Consider the following 24,230-nt stretch of genomic DNA (forward strand, 5'->3'; position numbering starts at 1 on the left):
ACGAGGAATGTGATATGATGTAGTGAACGCTTACCTTTAGTGCTAGACTGTTTGGCTTTTATCTGGTTTCAATGGGAGACTCATTGTTAGATTGCGTGACATTATTAATCATAATCTTGAGCAAAACAGTACTGTAAATGCTGTCAGTCATTATATAATACTGTCAGCTACTGGTTTAAATGCAAATGTTAACACAAGCTAGTTTGCATAATTTATTTCTTAACTAGTACATTAATTTTAGGCACTGTTTTTCCTTGGTAATGTTTACTAAATCTGTGAGATCAAGTCATTTCTTATTCTGCCATATAAAAAAAACTCGTGAAAAACTGTTCACGAAAACTGGTTTTACCCAGTAATCAACCAATCAGGTTACCTAATCTAAAAAAAAAAAAAAAAAAAATACCTACTAATCAAAACAAATCCTATATCCAACAAACTTATTGTTTGATATACAGTACATGCATTTCAAAGCAAGCAATTCAAATTCTTACTCCTCTACTTGTATCATGATAATCACTACATTTCTTTAAAATTAATAATAATGTTCTAATATCTGGTAACTTACTGGAATGGAGTGAAGGAGAGTACTAAGGTTTTGTGGCTGACAGAGCTTTGCTTTTGCTAATGCTGTGAGTCTGTTGGAAATTAAATATTGCCATTTCTGCCAGGTTGTCACACTTTCTTGCTGAAGCAGTGAACATGCATCTTGCCAGGGACTGGATGCTGGTGTACTACTTACTACAGTCTGCAAAGTAATCATCATTTAAAATTAAAGATACACTCATCAGTCACTGATTTCGTTCTGTGTATAAATATACTATCACAAAATTTCAAATGTAATAATAAACAAATAGAAAACTGTACATCTGCATATATAAGTTCAAGTAAATTCGCACTTCAATTTTTTAATCATCTGTTACCTATTCCACCTAACATTACTTTTTGTTGTTGGTTTAAATATGGCATTATTTTACTATTTTCCTTCTTCTTCCTTCTACTCTACCTCGTCCTTCTCTTTATAATTGTTCTTATCATTATTACTGTCCACTTTCTTACTGTTACCAATACCACTGTCATGCTGTTTTTTTTTATTTTACTTGGTTATTTAACGACGCTGTATCATCTACGAGGTTATTTAGCATCGATGGAATTGGTGATAGCGAGATGAGGCCAAGGATTCACCATAGATTACCCGACATTTTTCTTATGGTTCGGGAAAACTTCGGAAAAAACCCAGCTAGGTAATCAGCCCAAGCGGGAATCAAACCTGTGCCCGAACGCAACTCCAGATTGGCAGGCAAGCGCTGTCATGCTGTGAAGGACTTAGTCAAATGACCTGTTCTGAACTCATGTAGCTCAATTGTCTTCATTATTTTCCTATGCAGTTTCATTGGTTGCAGGCTGTAAGGCAGCAGTAGCTCAACTGTGGGATATGTCGAATGACTGCTATCCATTCAAGGATATCTCAAATAAAATTTTTAGTCAGATCCCAAAACAATGGTTTGTCGATTCAAAATATACTAATAAAATCTTCATAATTTACACAATTTATTCTAAGGTAATATAGTTGAAAATGATTACGAACATCCATTTTGAATCTTGCGTACACTACTTTTAACACTTAAATATAATTAATTGATAAACTAGTGGACTTACTCGTGTTAATTATGTAAGATCTGTCCGGCTTACAGCTGTTTCAGTGCTTCACACACCATCCTCAGAGCCTACTAGATCACGGCGTCATCTCGAACTTCTCTGCCTGTTGTGTGGGTGTGTTTGATTGTTGAAGCACACATAAGATCGCATCTTCATTCAGAAAGCAGAAATACAACATAACATACAGAACAGAAAACACACTACAAAGACATCTCAACACACAAAAAACACAAACAAATAAATACGACCACACAGGTGTATACAAACTCATATGTAATAGTTGCGATAAGTTCTACATAGGACACACAGGCAGATCATTCCAAACACGCTACAAAGAACACATTAAAGCAATAACCAGAGGACACAATACATCTACATACGCCGATCACATAACCAATGCTAACCATACATACAATAACATAAATATGGACATGGAAATCCTACACATACAAACCAAGAACCAAAAACTCAACACACTAGAACAATACGAAATAAACAAACACACTAAAACACACCCCGGTCAAATTCTCAACACACAGATCAATTTCAGTACACACACACTATTTGACTCCACCCTTCAACAATCAAACACACCGACATAACAGGCAGAGAAGTTCGAGATGACGCCATGATCTAGTAGGCTCTGAGGATGGTGTGATGAAGCACTGAAACAGCTGTAAGCCGGACAAATCTTATATAATTAACACGAGTAAGTCCACTAGTTTATCAATTAATTATTACGAACAGTTCAACAGATCTTTTAGTGTCATTAGTTGAGTTTCCTGCATTCTATACAGATATATTTACTGTAGTAATGAACAGAAATAAAACATTAAAGACGTCAAAAGCCTTTCTCTTGTGCTACTATTTGGTTGTGTTGGAAAATGCAGATGAAATAGCACATATACATGGAACATATAAACACATACTGTATATTATTGTATGTATGTATACATACATGGCCACATGGGTAAGGGCATTCTCCGTTGAGCCATGATCAAAGACTCCTTTATTTACATCTGGCCAAATTTTCTACAATCAGTGAAGTCAGGAGATCAACAAGGCATTAAAACAACGAAACATTCGGTAAATTCACTGTAATTCAATGATAAACTACATTAGAACTGCTTAATATTCTGAACATCTTTTAATGTCATCAATTCAAACCCAAATGTAGGTGTCTGAAGGAATAATATGGCTGCTTTCATACCATATACCTTGTAGTATTAATTTTTAACATATAACTTGAAGAATGATGAAACCAATAACATAATCATACTAGCATAGCATTCAGAAGAATAATTACCTTAATGCTGTTATTGTTCTGACTGAGGGAAAAGCATTTTTGTAAGTTTGGACAAAGATCACATAAAGCCTGAAGAAATCTTGCTATCATTACTACACAAGCATCATGTACGCTTTTTCCTTCCACTTCAGATAAACATTGCGTTTTGATGAACTGAAGTAATCTGAAAATAACATGTCATTAATTGAAAACACAGTCAATAGGTACTATGTACATACTGAGACAAAATTCAGGTGGCTCAAATTTTGTTTCTGTGTCTGTACTATGTTTCTGCTAGTGCAATGATTTTATGCACAAACAACCTATAGAACAAGTATCTTCATTTAAATATCTGGGATATAACATATCATATAGAAATGAAGCTGATATCCCAACAAAAATTCTCAATTATAACAGTGCCATGAATATCATTAATCAGGTTTTCAAACTTTCACTGGTTCAAAAAAATACTTGTCAGAGTGTATAAGATCTTAGATAGGCCTATTTTTAACCTATGGCAGTGAAGCCTGGACAGTATGTAATTATGATACGTCCATATTTGTGAATAGTGAAATTAATTTTTTATGTTGTACAGCAGGTTATACACGACTAAATTAAAGAAGAAATATTAACGTACTGAAAGTGTTACACATTACATCTTTATAGAATATATCGACTCATACAGGAACAATTTGGCACCAGCAGTCTTTGTTCTGTTCTAATATAATAAACTGACATTAAAAACAGTGTTTTTCCGTGATATTAGCGAATTGAAAGGGGCTTCATTTCAGAACTTTCGGCATGCTTGCAAGAACCAGTATGGACGACATCAGCATTATGAAGGCTGGAGTAATTATATTAGACGTTTGCAATGAAAACATAATAGTACATTATGCAACGAGCCTATAATTAAGAAGTGAGTATGGATATTTATGAAACGAGCGCAAGCGAGTTTCATAATTTTCATACGAGCTTCTTAATTGCCATTATAGGCGAGTTTCATACGACTTTTTATGCTCGACCATATTTCTAACTTGATATTATTAATTTTATTTGTATTTGACATTGAGCAATGTTCCGTATGTTGTGAGATGTGCGCAGACGCGAAAGTATTGATTTTTTTCCGAGGAACAGATGTCCACATTGACCTTGCTAGGCCATACGAACCTACAGAGATAACATTGAAATTAAATTAGACAATGAAAAACGAGATGACAAATTGAATTTATTTGAATATTATTTACAATTAACGCTAATTATTATAGTAACAGAACATAATCTTCTGCGACAGTATTGGATTTCCAGCCTCCATGACTTTTCGCTAATTCTCTTTTGATTGCATATCCGAGAATAATCGATACTTGCGGTTTTATAATGATAGAAAGCTGACCTGTCATTGGCTGAACAGTTGTAACCTGAGTCGTCATTGGCTGAAAGACCTGACCTTTAATGAGTAGGTGCACTTTAATGACATGCATTAAAGGTCTGCTACCAGGTGTATAATTACTACATTTCAGCATGGTCGAGCATAAATATATTCATTCGTTTGTATCGAAATATAAGCAGTTTTATTATTTAATAGGTGCAGAGTGTATGATTCCTTTCCACAAGGGAACCAAGCAAGAGTACTTAGGTTAGGATTGCCAGATTTCCAGATTTATTTTTTAGAAATTTCCCAAAATTCAGGGAATTTATGTTATTTCCAGCTTCCCAATTTAATCAATTTCCCACTTTTGCCTCTTCAAGTTGAAAAACTTTGTGAAAGTTAAATTTCAGTAGTTTTAATTTTGCACATTTAGTAACATCACAGTCTAGTATATACAGTCACGAAGCTTGAGTTCTTAAGGGTACTAAGAACAATAGACTGTGCCGGTACTATTTCACATTGTCTGTGATGAGGCGACCTAGTGGTTAGCAACTATCTATGGATGCATATTTCCTATGTATTGAGCTTCGTGACTGTATATAATAGACTGTGGTAACATCTTGTAACTAATTGATTGTAACATTATAAGTCAGTTCTTCACATTGAGCCAGTGTTATCTACACTTTTACAAGCCATGAGGTAAATTTGAAAATATTCTTTCTATATGAAACTCAGAATTAAGCTTCATAAAATAATGTTCTTTTCTTTTTCTTTTTTTCAATTAGTAGGACATTAATCTTATGGATAACCTTATTTAGTTTAACAAACAGTGCAATAAATTTAAAATGACAGAAATACCGGTTTCCCGATTTTTGTTAAAAAATCGGAAATTTCACAAAAAGCCATCTGACAACCATAACTCAGGCCCATACACGAAATGACTTTAAATTCATTTTCATATATTGAGTTAAGTATAAGGATGAGAAATAGCAAACTTGAACGTTTTATATGTATGTGCACTTTGTCATTATGAATAAATAGTACATAACACAAAGACAAGGTACAGTGCGTGCAAAACATTACAGTTACATTTGTTGCCATATAAAGCTAAGGTAAAACTGTATCATAAAAGAAAAACCAATAGAACTCACTTCTGAATACTTTCCATGCTACACTTTTGTAAATGGTCTTGTAATTCATTCCTGTCTGTCACTTTATCCGATATTACGGATTCATTTTGCAGGTAATACTGTAGATCTTGAAGTAATGCTAATAATTGTGAATCTAATTCTGCACAAAGACGTTCAACGCATGGTGAGTAGCCTTTAGTCTTCATAAGCAAGCCTATGAAAGAGAAGAAGAGCCTATAACCTTTGTACAAATTTATAACAAAAGTACATGACATCAGTGCTTGAAGTCTGCTCACGAACAAGCCTAATACAGGGAAGGAAAAGAATGAAACGTAAGTGATATCGTAAATAACTCACATCTGTAGTCAAGCTCTGAATTTTTATAAAGAGTAACCATTTCTTTCCAAGGCATCTCAGAAACTTACTTATCAGCATACAGATTTAAAAAATTTTTAAATTAATACAAATCTAAAGCATAAAAGCACACCATGTAAACTCAACAACATACATTGGACAGATTCTCAAGAAATTAATCAAGATTAAGTTTTAATAATAATAATAATAATAATAATAATAATAATAATAATAATAATAATCATAATCATAATAATCCGTGGTGCTACAGCCCAAGAAGGGCCAAGACCGACCAGCTGGCTGCTGGCCTCACGGTCACATGCCGAAGCAGAGGTGGACGATCATCTAACCAGAATGGAGGTATCGTGTGGTTAGTACGATGAGCCCCACAGCCATTATAGCTGGTTTGCGTGACCGGATTTCACTACCTATCGTAGCTCCCCATGTACATGTACATTTTACAAGTTCAGTGTCACATGCTTTTGAAGAATGTCAGTTCTTGTAAAGTCATACTACCATTATTGTTCAAAGCTGCCGGTGACCGATTAATTTTTTATGTTAAAAATGATGTAGTTTGGAGTACCTACTTTCAATTTCAAATATATTTGTACAAAACTGACAACTTGGTTGTTGCCCTGTCTAGTAAACAATGAATAGAAGTGAATTTCATGGGCCAACTACGTAGAACTACTTCCTCTTTGTTTTACATAAACCCGACTTTGACTTTCAAATATCCACGAAAGTTTCAAACCATGAATAGTAAGCCTATATAAAGTGCAATGAATAATATTTTTGATTTATAATTAAAAAAAAGTTTACATGGTGTCTTTCATAGCGTTCCGTTAAAACTGTTTTTGTTGTCTCTCCTCCTAGATGTGTTATAGTCCAGTTGAATGCAACATCATTAGGTGGCAGCGGTAGTGAGCTTGCTGCTTGACCAGTCGGTATCTATTTCCCGCCCATGACTGATTCAGAGGAGGATCTCCTCCCTCTCCGTTCATTTACTCGCTTTAAAACTCTGCTTCTTTCTCTGGCCGCTAGTGCGCTGTTGTCTATGTGTGTTAACTGCAGTAGAGGAGGAATGGAGTGCCTTTCCTCTACACAGACAATCTCGCATCTTTCTCACAGTTTTCTACAGCATGTGAGCGTGCGTCGTTAAAAACTCGATCAACCGAGGTTTTCTTATAGCTGTGAACTTAAAAATTATCGAATCTTCTTCGAATTTCAAGGCACATATTTTATTTGATATTTACTTTCAAAAGAAGAAAATGTGAGGAGGACGTTCCTCCCTTCTCTCCCCCGAGAAACCGCCACTGTCCTGTATATATTCCATGGATAAACGATCGGAAGTAAAGTGTGAAGGAAGACAGAAATAAGAAGAGTGAAAGTAGTTCCTACTGTATTCAAATGTGAGTAGTTACCCCTTTTCTGCTGCTGGTTTTGGCTGCTGTCACCTTGAGGTAAATCACTACTCCATTCTTTCCACACGAACCATCGAAGGTCATGCTCTGGCTGACTACATCTGATTAAAAATAAAAATATATACAAATGGTATTATACAAAAAATCATATATATTTTCTCATTTGTAAATATTCAAATATCTATGAGATATTTATGTGCTTATGGGCATGTAACGCAATGCTGTCAAGCATCTGGTTTTATACTGTTTAAATATATCCATAAAATAGACATAACACTTAGAAGTAACATCACTTTTTCACTTCTAAGGAACTCTATATGAGATACAAGTAAATTACTAATGTCAATACTTAAGTGTATTGGAACAAAAACACCATTTGTAAGTAAATAAGTACGTAGTAATGAAATACAAGTACTCAACAAGCTTCTAAAGAACACAATTTTTAGATGATTAGATACAAGCAAGTTTACCTGTATTTATAACTTACAATAAATGAAACAGGCTCCGGGAGATTAAATTTATTGAGACAAATTATGGTTCATATACATATTCAAAGCAAGAAATTCATCTACAGGAGTAAACCATTCACCATTCATTATTTCTAAAAGAACCACCAATTGAGGCATTCTCTAGAACAAGAACTTAACTGTAAAATCTTGAATTTGAGATACAGATCATAGACATAACTCGTATAACAGCATTGCACAGAACATTCAAAAGTTTCTAGAGGGCCCTGACATTCGAAAGTTTCTAGAGGGTGCTCTGTTTGTTAGAAGGAAATATTTAGTCAGGAGGGAGATGTGTTATTAAGGACTCAATATATGCTAAAAACGGAAAAATGACGTTAACATACATTAAATCGTTATTCCTCAATTATAAAGGAAAATATTTCCGTCCGTCACAATAAAATAATGTTATCTGGAAACAAAATTCCTCCCTGAAATACTTTTGCCTAACAAACAGAGAAAAAAAATATGTTGTTGTTTTCTAATGCCAGGCGTTTGACAATAAAGTCATTTGACCTCTTGCCCTCCAATATTTTTCAAAGATATTATCATAGTCAGCCACTGAAGCACATATTTTGAGGTGTTCCGAATCCATTTCTTGGTTTCAGTTGCACAATGGGCAGTTAGGGGACTGATATATTCCAATTCTATGCAGGTGTTCGGCCAAACAATCATGGCCTGTTGCCAATCTAAATGCAGCTACAGACGATTTTCGTGATAAATCGGGAATTAACTGTGGATTATGATCCAGAGAGTTCCATTTTTTCCCTTGCGATTGTATTATCAAATTTTGTTTGTTGAAGTCTAAGTATGTAGATTTAATAAATCTTTTCACAGAGTAATACGTACATTTAGTAAAGGTCTGTAAGTAACAGTGTGCCCTTCTTTGCTAAAGCATCCGCATTCTCGTTTCCCAGGATTCCACAATGGGATGGTATCCATTGGAATACAATTCTTTTATTGAGTGATATTAATTGAGAGAGCATTTTAGTTATTTCTGCTGTTTGAGATGAAGGTGTGTGTTTAGAGACTATTGATAGAATAGCTGCTTTGGAGTCTGACAATATAACTGCATTCTTAAATTTATTGATGTGGCATAGAAGATTCCTGAGACTTTCGCTTATTGCAATGATTTATCGATCAAAACTTGTTGTTCCATACCCAAGAGATCTATAAAGTGAGAAGAGACAGCACGTAACACCTGCACCAGCACCTTGTTCTCTGGAGATCAAGGATCCATCGGTGTATAAATGAAGCCAGTTTCGTGGAGGGTACCTAATATTAATTGTCTCTAAAGACAATTGTTTCATTATTTCAGTGTTTACTTCTGATTTCAGTATTTCTTCTGTTAAATTTAGATTATACTCTATATTTAATAGAGTTAAAGGGTTTGGTTTAATTTGTAAGTTTTCTTTTAAATTCGGGATATTGATTTTCTGTTTTAATTTTTGAACCATGGATATGAAACTTTTTTGAGTTTTTAATCTACAGAGAGGACTGTATGAATGCGAATTGTTTCCTGGTAATCTGATAAGTTTCAGAGAAAAAAATATACAAATATGCAAAAGATGAAAGTTATTCTTATGAAATGGTCAACTTTCATACAGGAAAATATGTAGCTGCCTTACACATACAGTATATTTAAACCATTTTTCAGTGGCAGTGAATTAATTGATGGAATATAATTAATAGTGTTGTACACAGGATTTATGACAAATGGAAGTTCACCCATGCACTGCAATGATGCCATTGCCAAGGAGTTAGAGAAAGAAAATATAAATGTAACTTACTTTTCTTGTGAATTTTCCTGTAAAACATTTATGAGTGTAGACTGCAGCTGTGTGAGGGCTATGTTCCATTGATGAGACACTAAAGATTTTGCTCTTTCTGTGAGAAGAGTCTGGAAATATGCATCCCAAATGTTCAGGCCACAGGGAATCGTCAAATGTTGGCACATTTTGTCCCAGTTCCCAGCAGTTCCCAGGCTACTTGCTTCTTCACGAATGGCATGAAGACCTCGCACTGAACTTACTAAATTCAACAATGACGTCACTTGCTTCTGAATAAAATCTCGTACCCAGTCTAGCCAACGAATCACATTCTCTCGCATATCCTCTGGTGGCACAGGATTCACTGGTTCTGTTGTGGAGGGTCTGTCAACATAGTACAGAAGATGAGTCAGAATGAGCATACACAAACATAAACACATACAGTTCCTAATTTATCACCTAATAGTGACAAACTGGTTGCAAAAATTAACAAAGACGCAGCAATGATTAGATGAATCTGCAAAGATAAAAAGTTATCATGTGGAACATCAAAGATGAATCCGTACAAATGGTTTTGAAGAAATAACAAATAATTATAATTAGCATTACAGAATATTAAATTACAACAAAAAATAATACGCGGTTTATTGAGAGAACAAACATAATGCAATGCATCAGAAAGTGGAATACCAGGTTCAGAACTTAATTAGTTCGGATTAGTGAGATTTTACTGCGATTATTACAGATAATTTAATCCATCTTGAGTCTTGCGTACACTACTTTTGTGCGAGATCGTGCGTATTTGCTTGGTTTCCGCACAAAACCAACCTGCGGTAAGTCTAAAATTCCACATTCAGTATTCCCAAGCAAACACACATAACAATTTCCCTCTTCTTACCGCTTAAGTGACATATTCATTTTACTGCTTTAGGCTTTTAACATATTATTTTTAGAGATGTTCAAAATAGTAATAATTATAAATTGGAAACTTACCACTGCAATTTCACCTAAATTGCACTGTTAATTATTGTTTTTAAATATTTGCAAAAATTAAGTAAATTCTACAACTCCACTAAAGTTACTGCATTTCGTGATGCATGTAACATTAAGTAAGCCATTTGTTTTAAGTTCGCATTTATAGACTGGGGGAAAAAAAAAGGCGGACGTATATCACGGCCTGCTGGAGTATAGTAAACACAGAAAACATTTTAAAGCAACAATGTTCAAGATAGATATTTTTGTTTTCCAAAATTGCCGTCATTGAACAGAAACCAAGATGGAGATTTCATTGCAACTAATTAGAAATTCCTCTTTCAGGTATGTAATAAACGATCTTCGCACAAAATAATGTATGATACATGAGCGGTATGTTTTCTTTCAATTCTCGGGAATTAAAAAAGCTCAACTACATTTCGCTTTTTCAAACTTTTCCTCGAACATGAAAACTTCAACATACCGCTCTTGTAACGCATATTACTATTAACACTTTATTACAGAAGATTGATAAATCGGCAACTTACTAGTGTTATATCTTTAAGCACGTGGGCTTACAGCTGTTTCGGTATATACACCATCGTCAGAGTCTACTTCGATAATTTAATGTCTAACTTCTATCACACTGGGCAAAGAAAATTCACCACAAAACACTGTGCCCTGCCTCACCACATGGTCACTTTTTCTTAAAGGATTAATTATTACTAATATAAGTTGTCATTAATATGAGTAAGACTGTCCACAGAAATACATTTTCACAATTTTTTGATTTGGAAAGAAAGGCATATGCTTAGAATCTCATTATAAATCAATATGTTGTTGTTGTTTTCTAATGCCAGGCATTTGACAAAGTCATTTGACCTCTTGCACTCCAATATTTTTCAAAGATATTATCATGGCCAGCCACTGAAGCATAGATTTTGAGGTGTTCCGAATCCATTTCTTGGTTTGAGTTGCACAATGGGCAGTTAGGGGACTGATATATTCCAATTCTATGCAGGTGTTTGGCCAAACAATCATGGCCTGTTGCCAATCTAAATGCAGATACAGACGATTTTCGTGGTAAATCGGGAATTAACTGTGGATTATGATGCAGAGAGTTCCATTTTTTTTTTCCTGGAGATTGATAAATCATTATGTATATATTTAAATACTGCATTTATATCACACTTAAAAAACATTTTCATAAATATCAAAATATTAGGATGCAATACAATATATAAATAGCTATTTTATGTGAATTTGTGAACAATTAATATTGTAACAATACACATTTATCTAAATCATACAATTTATAAGCAAAGACAGATATCTTACGTTTTGCTATTATAAAGAGTGTCTTCTCTCTGCACACCAGGAAACGAAAGTTTATCTTCTTTTTTGGATGCACCACTCCACTGACCCCAGTCAGTGTATTCGAGTGCAATACAACACAAAAAAATAGTACAATAATTTTAAAAACAGTGGCTTTTTTAGTCATACCTGAATTCTTGAACAAGTTGAGGCAGAAACTTTGTTGCTATCAAATCCTTTAAATCAACAAGAGAAATGGCAGGAGGAGCATTTCGTCCCACAATGTTTTTGAGTTGCTTCCAAATCAGTCCTTCAGGCTGAGAAGAATCTTGGCCATCATCTGTAGCAGAGATACAGTAAATTTTCATCTATGTAATTACAATTAATAACAAAAAATTAAAATAATTGATTAAATGGCAATCTTACTTGTCTTAATTGTGTAAGCAAGTGCGGCTTACAGCTGTTTCGGTGTTACTTCACACCATCCTCAGAGCCTACTAGATCTCGGCGTCATCTCAAACTTCGCTGCCTGTTGTGTGGGTGCGTTCGATTGTTGAAAAGTGTTGAAATGTGGTGTCAAATAGTGTGTGTGTTCTGAAATTGATGTGTATTGAGAATTTGATCAGGGTGTGTTTTGGTGTGTCTGTATATTTCATATTGTTCTAGTGTGTTGAGTTTTTGGTTTTTGGGTTGTATGTGTAGGATTTCCATGTCTGTATTTATGTTATTGTATGTGTGGTTAGCATTGGTTATGTGTTCGGCATATGTTGCAGCTGTAAGCCGCACATGCTTACACAATTAACACGAGTAAGATTGCCATTTAATCAATTATTTATATTCAAGTGTTAAAAGTAGTGTACGAAAGATTCAACATGGACAAAAAATTAGTAGAAACAGTAAGCAATCACTTTAAAATATGTAAGGAAATAACGCAGTAATAAACACTCGCTATTCACTAATTTTATAATTTCATAAGTAGGTTCCTATACAAATTTAGTATATTTTTAGAATTCAAATTTTTTTATCTTTCACCAGTTTTTCTATTTTTAAGAATGTCTAAAATATTATTTTAATTAAACTTGTATTTGTATGACACCATAGCTACAACAGATAGAAGTAATTGGCTTGATGTCAGAGCATGAGGATCCATCCAGACAAAATTTTGTGATTTTTGTAAGGTTTTTCATTTGCCATCACGTATAATTACCAATGTTTGTTTACTAGTATTAAAAGATTCAATTGTACTGTTAAGAAATCACTCTCTCTTTCCCCCTCTCCCCCTTCCTTCCCCCTCCCCGATATACAGAATGTACTAAAATCTAAAGTTCTGTAAGGATGTTGTTAGACTATTGCTCCAAGGTCCACAATTATTTTTGGTCATTGTAGAGTATCCACCACCCACTGAACGAATAATATTGGTTAAACGAGCGTTGAGAGACTTCCGCCGATTTTGGAATAGACAACGACCCACTTAGGTTAGGTTAGGTTAGGTTAGTTTAGGCTTTTATTATACTAAATGTTTAGGATTAGTGTAAAACTGGCCTATGTCTCCTATAGCGGGCGGGACATAAGTAACATTCACCTTATTTTTACATCAAAACAGAAAAATAAGAAACACAAATGCATATTCAATACAGTAGGCCTAGTTAAAATTAACAAATCTAATTTATTTATATAGATCACATTCTGTTCAGTATCTTAGTCAATATTTTCTCGAACTTACCAAGAAAGCAACTGTACAGTAATGTTATAGTATGTACAAGCAGCTTTAAGCTCGTACAAACACGGGCTTTCACACTATCATGACTATCAGACTGTAGAACATTTTCAAGAGCTTGTGTACGTAGTTGCAACAATTTTTTCAGGAGTTCCAATGAGCCAATACCTTCTAACAGAACCAAAGTACTTAAACAGCTTGAGGCTTCCTGCAAGAAGAGAATTTCATAATGAATTGATTTATAATCGTAACAAATAAGGTACTGATTAGCGACATTGAATAAACAACTCAATATACCATTCATAATAGTATATTAATTTTGACTACACATGGCTGTAGCCATGCTATTACGGTATTCTTTAATGTTGTTAAAATAATATTATAGGTACTTCACTGAGTCAATTTCTTTGTTTTCTTTCTGTGTCTTTCCTTTGATTTAAAAATAACACAAACTGCACTGTCAAACACTGTTAAGAGGAATTGGTGAAATCAAATTAAGACACTATATAGACATTAGATATAACATACAAGTGTTCACTTGATTCAAATGTGGGATAATGGATCACTTGCGCACATCCTGTGCAAATTAAGCCAAAGGAACTCACATAAACAGTGCAATACACACATGGTCCTCTTGACAACTAGGATACTACCACAGTCTACTATATACAGTCGCGAAGCTCAATATGTAGTAAAAATGCAAACATGGGTAGTTGCCCACCACTAGGATCGCTACTATCGCCTCATCATCTCAGATCTCTCTCCTAGCAGCCGACAAAATATGTTACACTTTCGTTATCGTGTTCTTTTGGAAAAATTAACACCTTCCTTCCATTATTTAAATATTAAATGCATTAAGTTAATTTATTATTTTAATGAAGTATATTAAATTCCACCATAAACTCGAAGATACCTGCAAGAAATAAGTTAATATAATTTTTGTTTGTTCAAAACGAACTGAAATTTACTATAATAGCTTCACTCATTCAAGATTATAGCGATAATTAACTATGAAACCAATAAATATTAATTTGCATTTCTCTTTACAACAATAATAATGGAAATATGAATTAATGGAGTAACTTACGTGTACCGGTACTTGTAGTGTAGGCTTACGTAGTTAACAAAGTGGGATGAGGTTAAGCAATAATAATCACACCAGAATTGGAAATAAAACGTGATCAGTAAATTTTATTGTAACAGACTTTTTCTACGTCTCTAGTAAAGCAACGAATAAAAATAACAACAAAATTAACAGCTATAATTAAAAACATATCCTTTGGCAAAAAAAGTAGGCCTAAGCAATAATAATCCCACCAGAATTGAAAATAAAACGTGATCAATAAATTTCATTAAAACGAACTTCATTTTTCTACGTATTTAGTAAAATAACACATAAAAATAATAACAAAATTAATAGCTACAATTAAAAATATATCCTCTGAAAAAAAAGTAGACCTAACCTTTATTTCTCTGGAAATTTAACAGCCTGACAGAACTTTAACCGGTATCTAATGTCCTTTCGGTTAGACTGAAACATTTCATTGTGAAATTTAAGGATATAATGTATTCTAACAGTCACAAAGAACTTCAAATTAACAGTTTTGTTTCTGCACAGCATTCTTGTGGAAACCCAGGAACCTTTCTGAATCTTTCGGAAATCGGAAAAAGGATAACTGGCCTCTTTCTCTTACTGTTGCTACAATTTATAGCACTACAAACGTCTCCTCCTTGTCCCATATTATTATTCCAATTATTATATTTTAGCCATTAACATTTTCATTACAGCCAATAACGAACATTTCACAAGCATCAATGTGAAATACGCAACGAGCTAGCACTCGATAGAAATACGACACAGTCCAAAGTCGACCATGGACAGTCTATTGTTTCTAGTTGCTAACCGCTTGGAGCGCTTTGTCACGAGATTTGCAAAAAAAACACCTCAAGCTTCGCGACTGTATATAGTAGACTGTGATACTACTACAATCCCAGTGACTTCAAAAAACTTACCAACAGTAGCAGAAATGTAACCAATTCACTACGGAGAAGTAAATGATGAAACAAAAATTCGATTTATTTAAAAGGTACGGTATATATCGAATTTAAAATAACGAAGTGAATATATTAATTTATTTATTATCTTTTACTCAATGAAACCAAATTAAATGTCCTAATTAAAATCACAATAATTAATAACATAAACTGATTTATCTTTTTTTCCTTTGGAACAGTGTATTCTGTGGTTATTATCCTACAAATGGAGCTTCGATTATCATGATCTTCAACTACTGTAATTTCTAATAACAGTTGTTCGTTATTTAACACCATTAAATTCGATAATTGTTGGGATTCTACCAATCATCAATTTTTCCGATAATATACTGGTACATTGCCCCTGAATAACTAACATTAACGAAGATATATTATGGCAGTAATTGATGCAATAACAGAATTAATGCAAAAAATCACTTTTGAGAAAAATTACATAGAAAATTTAAAATTGTTAGGAACAAAATCTTTATATTTCGTAATAATTAATTAATGTCTTAGGGATTATATTGTGAATTTTATTAGTAACAACAATGTAATTTATTCGCCACAACAATAATTCCTTTCTACAATTCGCCTTAAACGCTCTCGTCAACAATTGGATTTTCACTCAACACAGTATTTGTTATAGCACTCCACCGACGACAATGACAATTTACTTGGACTAGTACGAACAACAATGAACTGTTAATCTTAACTAATATTTACAAAGCACTATTTACAAATCAGAACTATCAGTTCTCAGTTCACAGTTCTTCTATCTCAGTCACTCGAGTTCACAGTATCTCGAACCACAGACCTTCAGAGACAGTTCACTGTACTCGAACTCGGGTCCCTCCAACTGCGGTCCACTGCACTCGAACTCAGGTCCCTCCAACTGCGGTCCACTGCACTCGAACTCAGGCCTTCGGATGCTGACGCAGATGCGGACGCACACTCGAGTCGAACTCCGGCTGGCTTGCTTGCTCTGGCTTTCTCACTGACTGAATAACTGAAAACTCTGAAACTGCTGTCGTTCCTTCGCGACCGTAATTTATAACCACAGCGACGTAACCTCGAAGGTTCCACCCGTCTCTAGAGATGGCATTCCAGAGAAATCCAGAGCCCTCTCCTCTCTACCAGCACCAGATGCGCGCGCAAACTCGTCGCGTGACGTAATACACCCTCTCTCTTCTCTCCACCGCGCGACGTCACTCAATGTTCCGTGCAGCCTGTGCGATCTGCTTTCATGCGGGACGCTGGTCGTGAGTTCGAATCTCACGTCGCTGTCACAATATATTAATAAAATTCAAGATTTTATAATAAGCATATCTATGCAATCACAATATTAACCAGTTAACGCTCTTATTGCACCCAACTCTTCAATTATTGATGATGGTAACGACAATGGTGGTAGTGATGGTGGTGGCAACAATTAAAATAAAAAGAAAAGAAAACTGACATTGCTTAACTAACCTCTGAAGTCAGACTGTGGGACTGCAACATATTCTGACAACCAGTTAGGATCGCATCTCGAAAGTGACTGATTGCACTCCACTGTCTTGTAATCACAGGAAACCAAAGCAACACTTTACTGGAGTTCAAGATCTCATCTACTCCTGCATGCAGCTGAAGACCTACTCCAATCAAATAAAATAAAATAGAAATAGCAGAGCCTCTAAAAAATGTTAACATTAACAACAGAAAGTAGATAATACAATTTATACATTCCTTTATATATAGAATTCAGAATACCAAGTGAAATACAGGAATCTTCAATTTCAAACATAAGTTAAGTCTAAATTTTAAATTTAATTTATTTTACTGGAGTATATCTCAGTGTGCCAAGCCCAAGATTTAGGCATTAATGCCAGCTCCAAGAATTCTGTATAATTGCTTATTTGTGGAGTGTTCACTTGGACAGGTGATACGGTTGATGTGTTTATTTAGTTTACAAGTCCTAAGGATAGCAGGAGAAACTAAAATGACTAGACAAAATCTGCCTCTATGTCTTTTATCACCAAATCTAAATCTCCAAATTGAAAATCCGACACTAACTGGAAGACTAACTATGCATCTCCAACGGTACATTAAAAATATAATCAATTTGTTTTTTTACAAGTTAAGAATCCCTCTTAACTGACATAAAAGGGACCAGCCTAGTTTCGGATACGACATTTTGCCGGATAATTGAATAAATACTTGTATATACAACAAAAATGTCGAATTTCATGGTGCCAAATGTTGAAACTGCAGCCATGTGAAGCTTATTTCTCTATCACTTGTTCATAACTGAATAAACATAAAAACTGTGTGGATTTTCTTTATTAGAACGCATCACACAACACAAATAATACATTAATTTTAGGTTAGAATATTCACTGAAAACGAAAATTCGTGCGAACTTCCTAATGTGGCAACACTGACGGCTCGAACATAACTAAATAAACATAAAAACTGTGTGGATTTTCTTTATTAAAACACATCACACAACACAAATAATACATAATTTTAGGTTCGAACATTCACTAAAAACGAAAGTTTGTGTGAACTGGCAATATGGGAGATTTAAACTTTTTTTTTGGCCAGCTAAAAGTGCTGTTGGTTTGGTACTGCCGGTTACGAGGGATTTTACTGTACTTTTTTGGTACCAGAAGTGCAGTACATCCATCTAGTGCAAAATTCAAGAATCAATACATTTAATGTTTAGAAACAGACTGATCATTCACGAATATGCTCAGATACTTTCTGTAACACTGTGTACTTGATATCTACAGTCAGATGGCATAATATCTAAAAATGAGTAGTGCATATGACTCATCCTGTATCCAGTATGAGCTGATACTAGTAAGCAAGCAACCTCATGATAATGTGAGACAAACAATCCTTATGTATGATACTTGCGCGAAGCATGCATTACCGGTACAGAGAAGAGGCCAAAGGAAACTTCATAGAAAATAACAGAAATTACAAATTAGTAACGAGGGTTCCTTTACATGAAGTCAGAATCAAAGTTTGGTGTGTGACCAATGTGACAAGAATAAGTGAGCACGTGTTTCAAAACGAGACAATGAATTCCGAAATATGTATACTGTTCTTTGAAGAAAAGCAGAAGAAAATTTATGGCTATTTAATGCACAATAACATAATCGCGTACACTCAAGATATATTAATAAAATATATTAGAGAGATATGCACTGATTGAATAATCTAGAATTGTGATTACTTTAATCACATCGATGGAGGATAAACCACAGTACAACATGACTCCTACAGTCAGATACTATCACTAATATGTGCCAAATATGGTAAACTCACGGTGCCATTAAAATAATTACTCTTTTTTTTTTCGGAATGAAATTGCATATAAATAGGAACAGTGACGTAAATTGTAAATAAAAGATTAATCACATGAAGGAAAGGAACTGGCCACCTTACCCTATTATCTCCTGGCTTAGTTGCTTCATGAGTGATGCCTTATTGGAGTCACTTATAGAGTTCAAACCAGTCTTCGGTCTCCTGTCATTTAGCTGTCCCCACATCTAATCTTAACTCGCAATATTTACGGCAGTAGGTACACATCACATACCAGAAAGAAAAATTACACATCACTCACCCGTATTAATGTGACGTGCAAATAAAAACAGTTGAGCTCCTAATATATAGTCTTCTTTTTCTACAGCACTCCAGATTTGTTCTGGAATATCCATCAATATTTTTATTTGAATTGCAATTGAATGATAAGTTTTATTTACAGAAATCCTGAAAAGTAAGAGATAAATAAAATTATACCTGACACACTTTTGAAAATATAAAGTACTTCAAGAAGTATTATTTTATAGCCATTATCAGTGTATAAGGTGTTAAATATATTCCTTTAGATAATCTGACCAACTGATTCTAATGTAAAAACAACAGTTGAATATAAGATAAATTTATGAACATAAAAAAACGCGCGCGCACACACACACACATACACACACAAAACCCCATCCACCCCCTCCCCCGCACATTGGGAAATTAGCTGATTATACGCAACTGATTTGAATGGCGCTGGGTTGAACAAAGCTTGACAGCTGAGTTTGAACTACGGTATAACAGATTCTAGATTGTGTCTAAGCAGGTGTGAAAGCTAAGACATCCATTAGAAGTGATATTTTACTGTTAAAAAGCAACTGATGCCTTGAACACTTGTGACAACACTTTCTTTCTAAACGTGCATGTACTTCTGAAGATCTCTGTTCCTATTAGCAGGCATGAAAGAATGTTTTCAACTTTGACAAGAATGAAAACTTACTTGAGGACCACTATGGAAGAGATTAAGTTGATGGTCTTGTAAATCTGAATATCCACAGAGACATTCTGTCAACTCAGAGAATGTAATTGACATATGATGCAGAAAGAATCATACAAATAAGTTCTAACTTCTTTTTGTAGAAAGAAATAAAAGGTTTGTTCTAGCTTTACTGTATCATTGTTAATGTTATTTTTAATTACAGTTGTAAGAGATTTTGAAAAAGAAAATACAGACACTTTTATCTTCAAATCTTTATTTTTTGTGTTCATTGTTCCATATAGGCTACACTGCTACAGACCCTTTTAAAAGATTGCCTGAGGATACTTTTAAATGTTGTTCTCTATTGTTGGCGTTGCTTTACCTAGGCAAGAGCATGATATTGATGAATATGAGGATACTAATTATTAGGTATGGCTGCAATAATGTCAAACAATCTACAAAAACAATTCAACTATTGTTCTAACTTGTCAATTTGTTACCGATATCTCTAGAATTGTTCTTCAGAAAATAAGAAGTTGCTAAACTAAGAGATGTCAGTTATGCTTCTTAAGCATTTTGTTTTGTACACAAACCTTTCAGCTTTGGTATTATTCGAATCTACTTTGAAGCCCAACAGATGTTTCTGCTGCAGTTGTTGACATTTGACACTCATGTTGTCAATATGACTTATTATACCTTCCGCAGTTTGTTTCATGTCGCCAATTGTATCAGCTGCTTCTATCAGATCCCTGTACCGTTCACTGTAATTAAAATTTTTTTTCTGTTATAGACAGAGTTAATAAAGAAACAATGTAGCCTAGATTTATTACATAGGGCATTTCAAATTTTGTGATTACTAAATGCTACTCACCCCACCATAGTCCTAAGTTCCTCTCGTTTCCGTTCTATCTCTATTTGCAGCTTTTTCTGAGTTTCTAAAATCTCAGAAACAGTATGTTCTTCAAATAATTTATCAGTGTTTATATCCAGCAAGTTTTGTACAGGCATTTTGACAGCTAATTACAGTAATACAAATTACCAGATTAACACATCAAATACAAGAGACGAATGTAAATATTAGGTTAGTATAGTGTTCCGATAGGGTCTTTAACGTAAATTAATACATTAATGTTCATATTTTACTCATTCTCAAAATAACTAAAAATTAACCACGTACTACTCTACCACACTCCATACAGATTATTTACACCTGATTTACCACCGCTGCCCATTGGTGGTCCACCAGACAGCAAATAATCGTTACATGTTAGCCAACAGACACCATAATACTAATACTGCATTATATATTATAAACAAGAATTTAGTGAGAAAATTTGAGGTAAAACATCTTCTACGTAAATAAAATAATGCATGAGTTAAGTTAAACGCGAGTGGATATTATAGGTACAAATTTATACTAAGATATGAAAGCTTACAATATTGGTAACAACTCACGCAATGTATCGAATGCCATGTGCTTCGATCTTTCGTAAAGAATTAATGGAGTAACAGGAGCAATATGAGGGTGGAAGCGTGTTATTTTTGTTCGTCTCGCATTTTCCCTGGACATGGCATTCAGTTTGTGAGGAATGACTGCAAAGTAAGTAATGGATAATTTCTAATTGGAAATATTAACTACTGCTGATACGTATAGCGAGAGTTTTATGTTGTAAACAGGGCTTCCTGTAATTTAATGTGGACATAACCTCTCTTCAACACATGCTAATAAATAGATTGCGCAAGTTGATATGTCTTATTTTCATTTAATTGTGCAATGTTTGGAGATATTTCGACCACGAGTATTATGTATTTCTTCATAAATATTCTAAAACTAGCAAAGTAAGAATAAGCTTAGTAAGTTTATCTGTTGCAATAATGTATATATTTTTTATAGATATTCAAATTTTGCCGATCAAAGTGTCATAGAGCTTTCAAAAAGAAGAAGAATCCCAGGAAAGTTAAATGGACTAAAGCTTTCCGAAAAACAGCAGGAAAAGAGCTTGCCATTGATCCATCATTTGAGTTTGAAAAGCGACGAAATATACCTGTAAAATATGACAGGGAAATGTGGGCGAAGTCTGGTAAGTTTTCAGTATACGGTTATCTCACTGCCAACAGTTATCTTTTGTTGTGTATAGGATAAATTTCGAAACACGAATACTTTCCTTTCCCTCTTACTCAAAAATTCCAACCTTGTGCACACAAAATAAATTATTGGCACTGAAAAGTGCCTTTTCGGGGAAAATTTTAGAACATGGATTGCACCTACCAAATTATGTCTTAAAATATTAAAAAGAGCAGATTTGTCTGCGTTTGTCGAATGCGCATCATTATATTTACGAAAAGGCAATTTTCAGTGCCAATAATTTATTTTGTGTGCACAAGGTTGGAATTTTGAAGTAAGAGGGAAAGGGTGCAATCCATGTTCTGGAGTTTGTCCCCTTTTCATAAGCATGATGATGCGCATTCTACAAACACAAACAAATCTTCTCTTTTTAGTACTTTAAGATAATTGCTTTGTAAGGTATCCGTGTACGGAAATTTTTTCCGCTGCAGTACTTACTCTGTCTCCTGTCATTTAGCTGTCCCCACATCTAACCTTAACTCGCAATATTTACGGCAGTAGGTACACATCGGTGGAGGATAACCCACAGTACAACATGACTCCTGCAGTCAGATACTATCACTAATATGTGCTAAATATGGTAAACTCACGGTGCCGTTAAAATAATTACTCTTTTTTTTTTTTTTTTTTTTCCTGAATGAAATTGCATATAAATAGGAACAGTGACGTAAATTGTAAATAAAAGGTTAATCACATGGGGGAAAGGAACCGACCACCTTACCCTATTATCTCCTGGCTTAGTTGCTTCATGAGTGATGCTTTATTGGAGTCACTTATGGAGTTCAAACCTATCTTCGGATAGTTGACGAAACAGACAACACATAGTTATTTCCCTCTGTTGATTTTCGTAATTTTTTTGGCTTTGTATAGTATCAATGTTATGACTCTTCTATACTTTACAAAGTCCACCAATAACATGGCTACCCAAAGAGATCTAAAAGACGAAGGCCATTACTTGCAGGAGACGAAAGCACTTTGTGGTGAACAAGCTTGTCATTATGTCTGTCTATTGTATTGCAGTGGAAGCAATGAAACGTGTAGAAGAAATTCGTCAACGCCGTCAATCTCAGTATATGATGCAGAGGTTACGCAAGGGCAGAGAACTGGAACTGCAGCGCGACATCAAGGAAGTTCAGAGAGACTTAGCTTTGATTCGTTCTCCAGCAGCAGGGTTGAAACAAAGAAAAGCAATGGAAGAATCTATTGTTGAAGAATTACACGAGTCTGATGTTGAAATGAAGGAAGAAGCAAAATAAAGTTGTCCCAATCTTACTGTTGCTCTCAGTGTAAACTTATATTTCTGAACTGATCTAATAGGCAAAACAAACTTACAAATGTTTGTATCCTTACATCTTCATGCTATTGAGTTCTGAGAATTTTGTTCCTAAATTGAATTATTTAATTTAATTTAATGTTTTGAATTTCATATACCATCAGTCTCTCTCACTTGAACATAATTTACATTAAAACTCAGTTAATAAATTATGGTATTACTTTGTTATAAAATATTTCAGGGAACTTATCACATATTCTTTATGTTGACATTCAAGGGGCTTTGTGTTCAAAGATCAGTGAGGAAATAGAGTTGAACTTTATTTATGTGAAATGTTTTGTAAATAAAAAAAAATATTTTAATGCTTATTTTCTTTATTATAACTCGTTGCATGAATGATTGCTGATTTCGAGAGAGGCATTGGCGCTGCGTTATACGATATGATCCAGTATTTATGCTTTAGTTTGCCTACTGGCCCCGGCAATCATTCGTGCAATGAGTAATACCCTGAACTCTAAGAACAATAATAATAATAATATCCATGACCAGTGAAACTCTTATTATCTTTCCATTGAGGAGAACTACATAAATCAGATATCTAATTTTTACTTTCTCGTTAGATGAAGTTTAAAGAGAAATATTTGTGATAATCTGTATTCGATAGATATTGGAGAAAAAATGGGAGTATAAGGTTACAGTACATCAGTTATTCATAGATTTCAAAAAGGCGTATGACTCGGTTAAGAGAGAAGTTTTATAAAATATTCTTATTGAATTTGGTATTCCCAAGAAACTAGTTCGATTAATTAAAATGTGTCTTAGTGAAACTTACAGCAGAGTCCGTATAGGCCAGTTTATATCTGATGCTTTTCCAATTCACTGCGGGCTAAAGCAGGGAGATGCACTATCACCTTTACTTTTTAACTTCGCTCTAGAATATACCATTAGGAACCAAAAGGCCCCGGGTTCGATGCCCAGCCCCGGAACAATTTTTCCTCGAAATTATTCATACCATTAGGAAAGTTCAGGATAATA

At 34.3% G+C, this 24,230-nt stretch overlaps 2 protein-coding genes across 3 annotated transcripts in view; one reads left to right on the forward strand and one right to left on the reverse strand.

Annotated features, from left to right (window-relative positions):
• Cog1 (conserved oligomeric Golgi complex subunit 1) overlaps nt 1-21,041 on the reverse strand; it is a 36,618-nt gene extending 15,577 nt beyond the window's left edge. The window contains exons 1-11 of one of the 2 annotated variants that reach the window (XM_069840218.1): nt 20,669-21,039; nt 20,391-20,558; nt 19,138-19,283; nt 16,998-17,158; nt 13,497-13,698; nt 11,963-12,113; nt 9,509-9,871; nt 7,213-7,313; nt 5,459-5,651; nt 2,963-3,125; nt 566-745 (exon numbers count right to left, since the gene is read on the reverse strand). In XM_069840218.1, the coding sequence (XP_069696319.1) occupies nt 566-745; nt 2,963-3,125; nt 5,459-5,651; nt 7,213-7,313; nt 9,509-9,871; nt 11,963-12,113; nt 13,497-13,698; nt 16,998-17,158; nt 19,138-19,283; nt 20,391-20,558; nt 20,669-20,805 (1,965 nt within the window). In that variant the 5' untranslated portion in view covers nt 20,806-21,039. Of the gene's footprint in view, nt 1-565; nt 746-2,962; nt 3,126-5,458; nt 5,652-7,212; nt 7,314-9,508; nt 9,872-11,962; nt 12,114-13,496; nt 13,699-16,997; nt 17,159-19,137; nt 19,284-20,390; nt 20,559-20,668 lie in introns of both variants that reach the window. The other variant, XM_069840220.1, reaches the window with a different exon arrangement.
• Nucleotides 21,042-21,242: 201 nt separating this feature from the next.
• RpL24-like (ribosomal protein L24-like) lies at nt 21,243-23,557 on the forward strand. The gene is made up of 3 exons (XM_069840221.1): nt 21,243-21,397; nt 21,692-21,878; nt 22,943-23,557. Exons 1-3 carry the CDS (start codon nt 21,317-21,319, stop codon nt 23,176-23,178), a joined length of 504 nt encoding a protein of 167 aa, XP_069696322.1. The 5' UTR covers nt 21,243-21,316; the 3' UTR covers nt 23,179-23,557.
• Nucleotides 23,558-24,230: the final 673 nt, after the last annotated feature.

This window comes from Periplaneta americana, chromosome 11 (assembly GCF_040183065.1).
Source record: "Periplaneta americana isolate PAMFEO1 chromosome 11, P.americana_PAMFEO1_priV1, whole genome shotgun sequence".
Classification (NCBI taxonomy): domain Eukaryota; kingdom Metazoa; phylum Arthropoda; class Insecta; order Blattodea; family Blattidae; genus Periplaneta; species Periplaneta americana.

Bases quoted from the DNA above. Each gene is read 5' to 3' on its own strand.
- RpL24-like (XM_069840221.1), top strand. From the start codon at position 21,317: ATGAGGGTGGAAGCGTGTTATTTTTGTTCGTCTCGCATTTTCCCTGGA. The intron at 21,398-21,691 runs GTAAGTAATGGA...TATTTTTTATAG, and splicing joins TTGTGAGGAATGACTGCAAA to ATATTCAAATTTTGCCGATC. The intron at 21,879-22,942 runs GTAAGTTTTCAG...ATTGTATTGCAG, and splicing joins GGAAATGTGGGCGAAGTCTG to TGGAAGCAATGAAACGTGTA.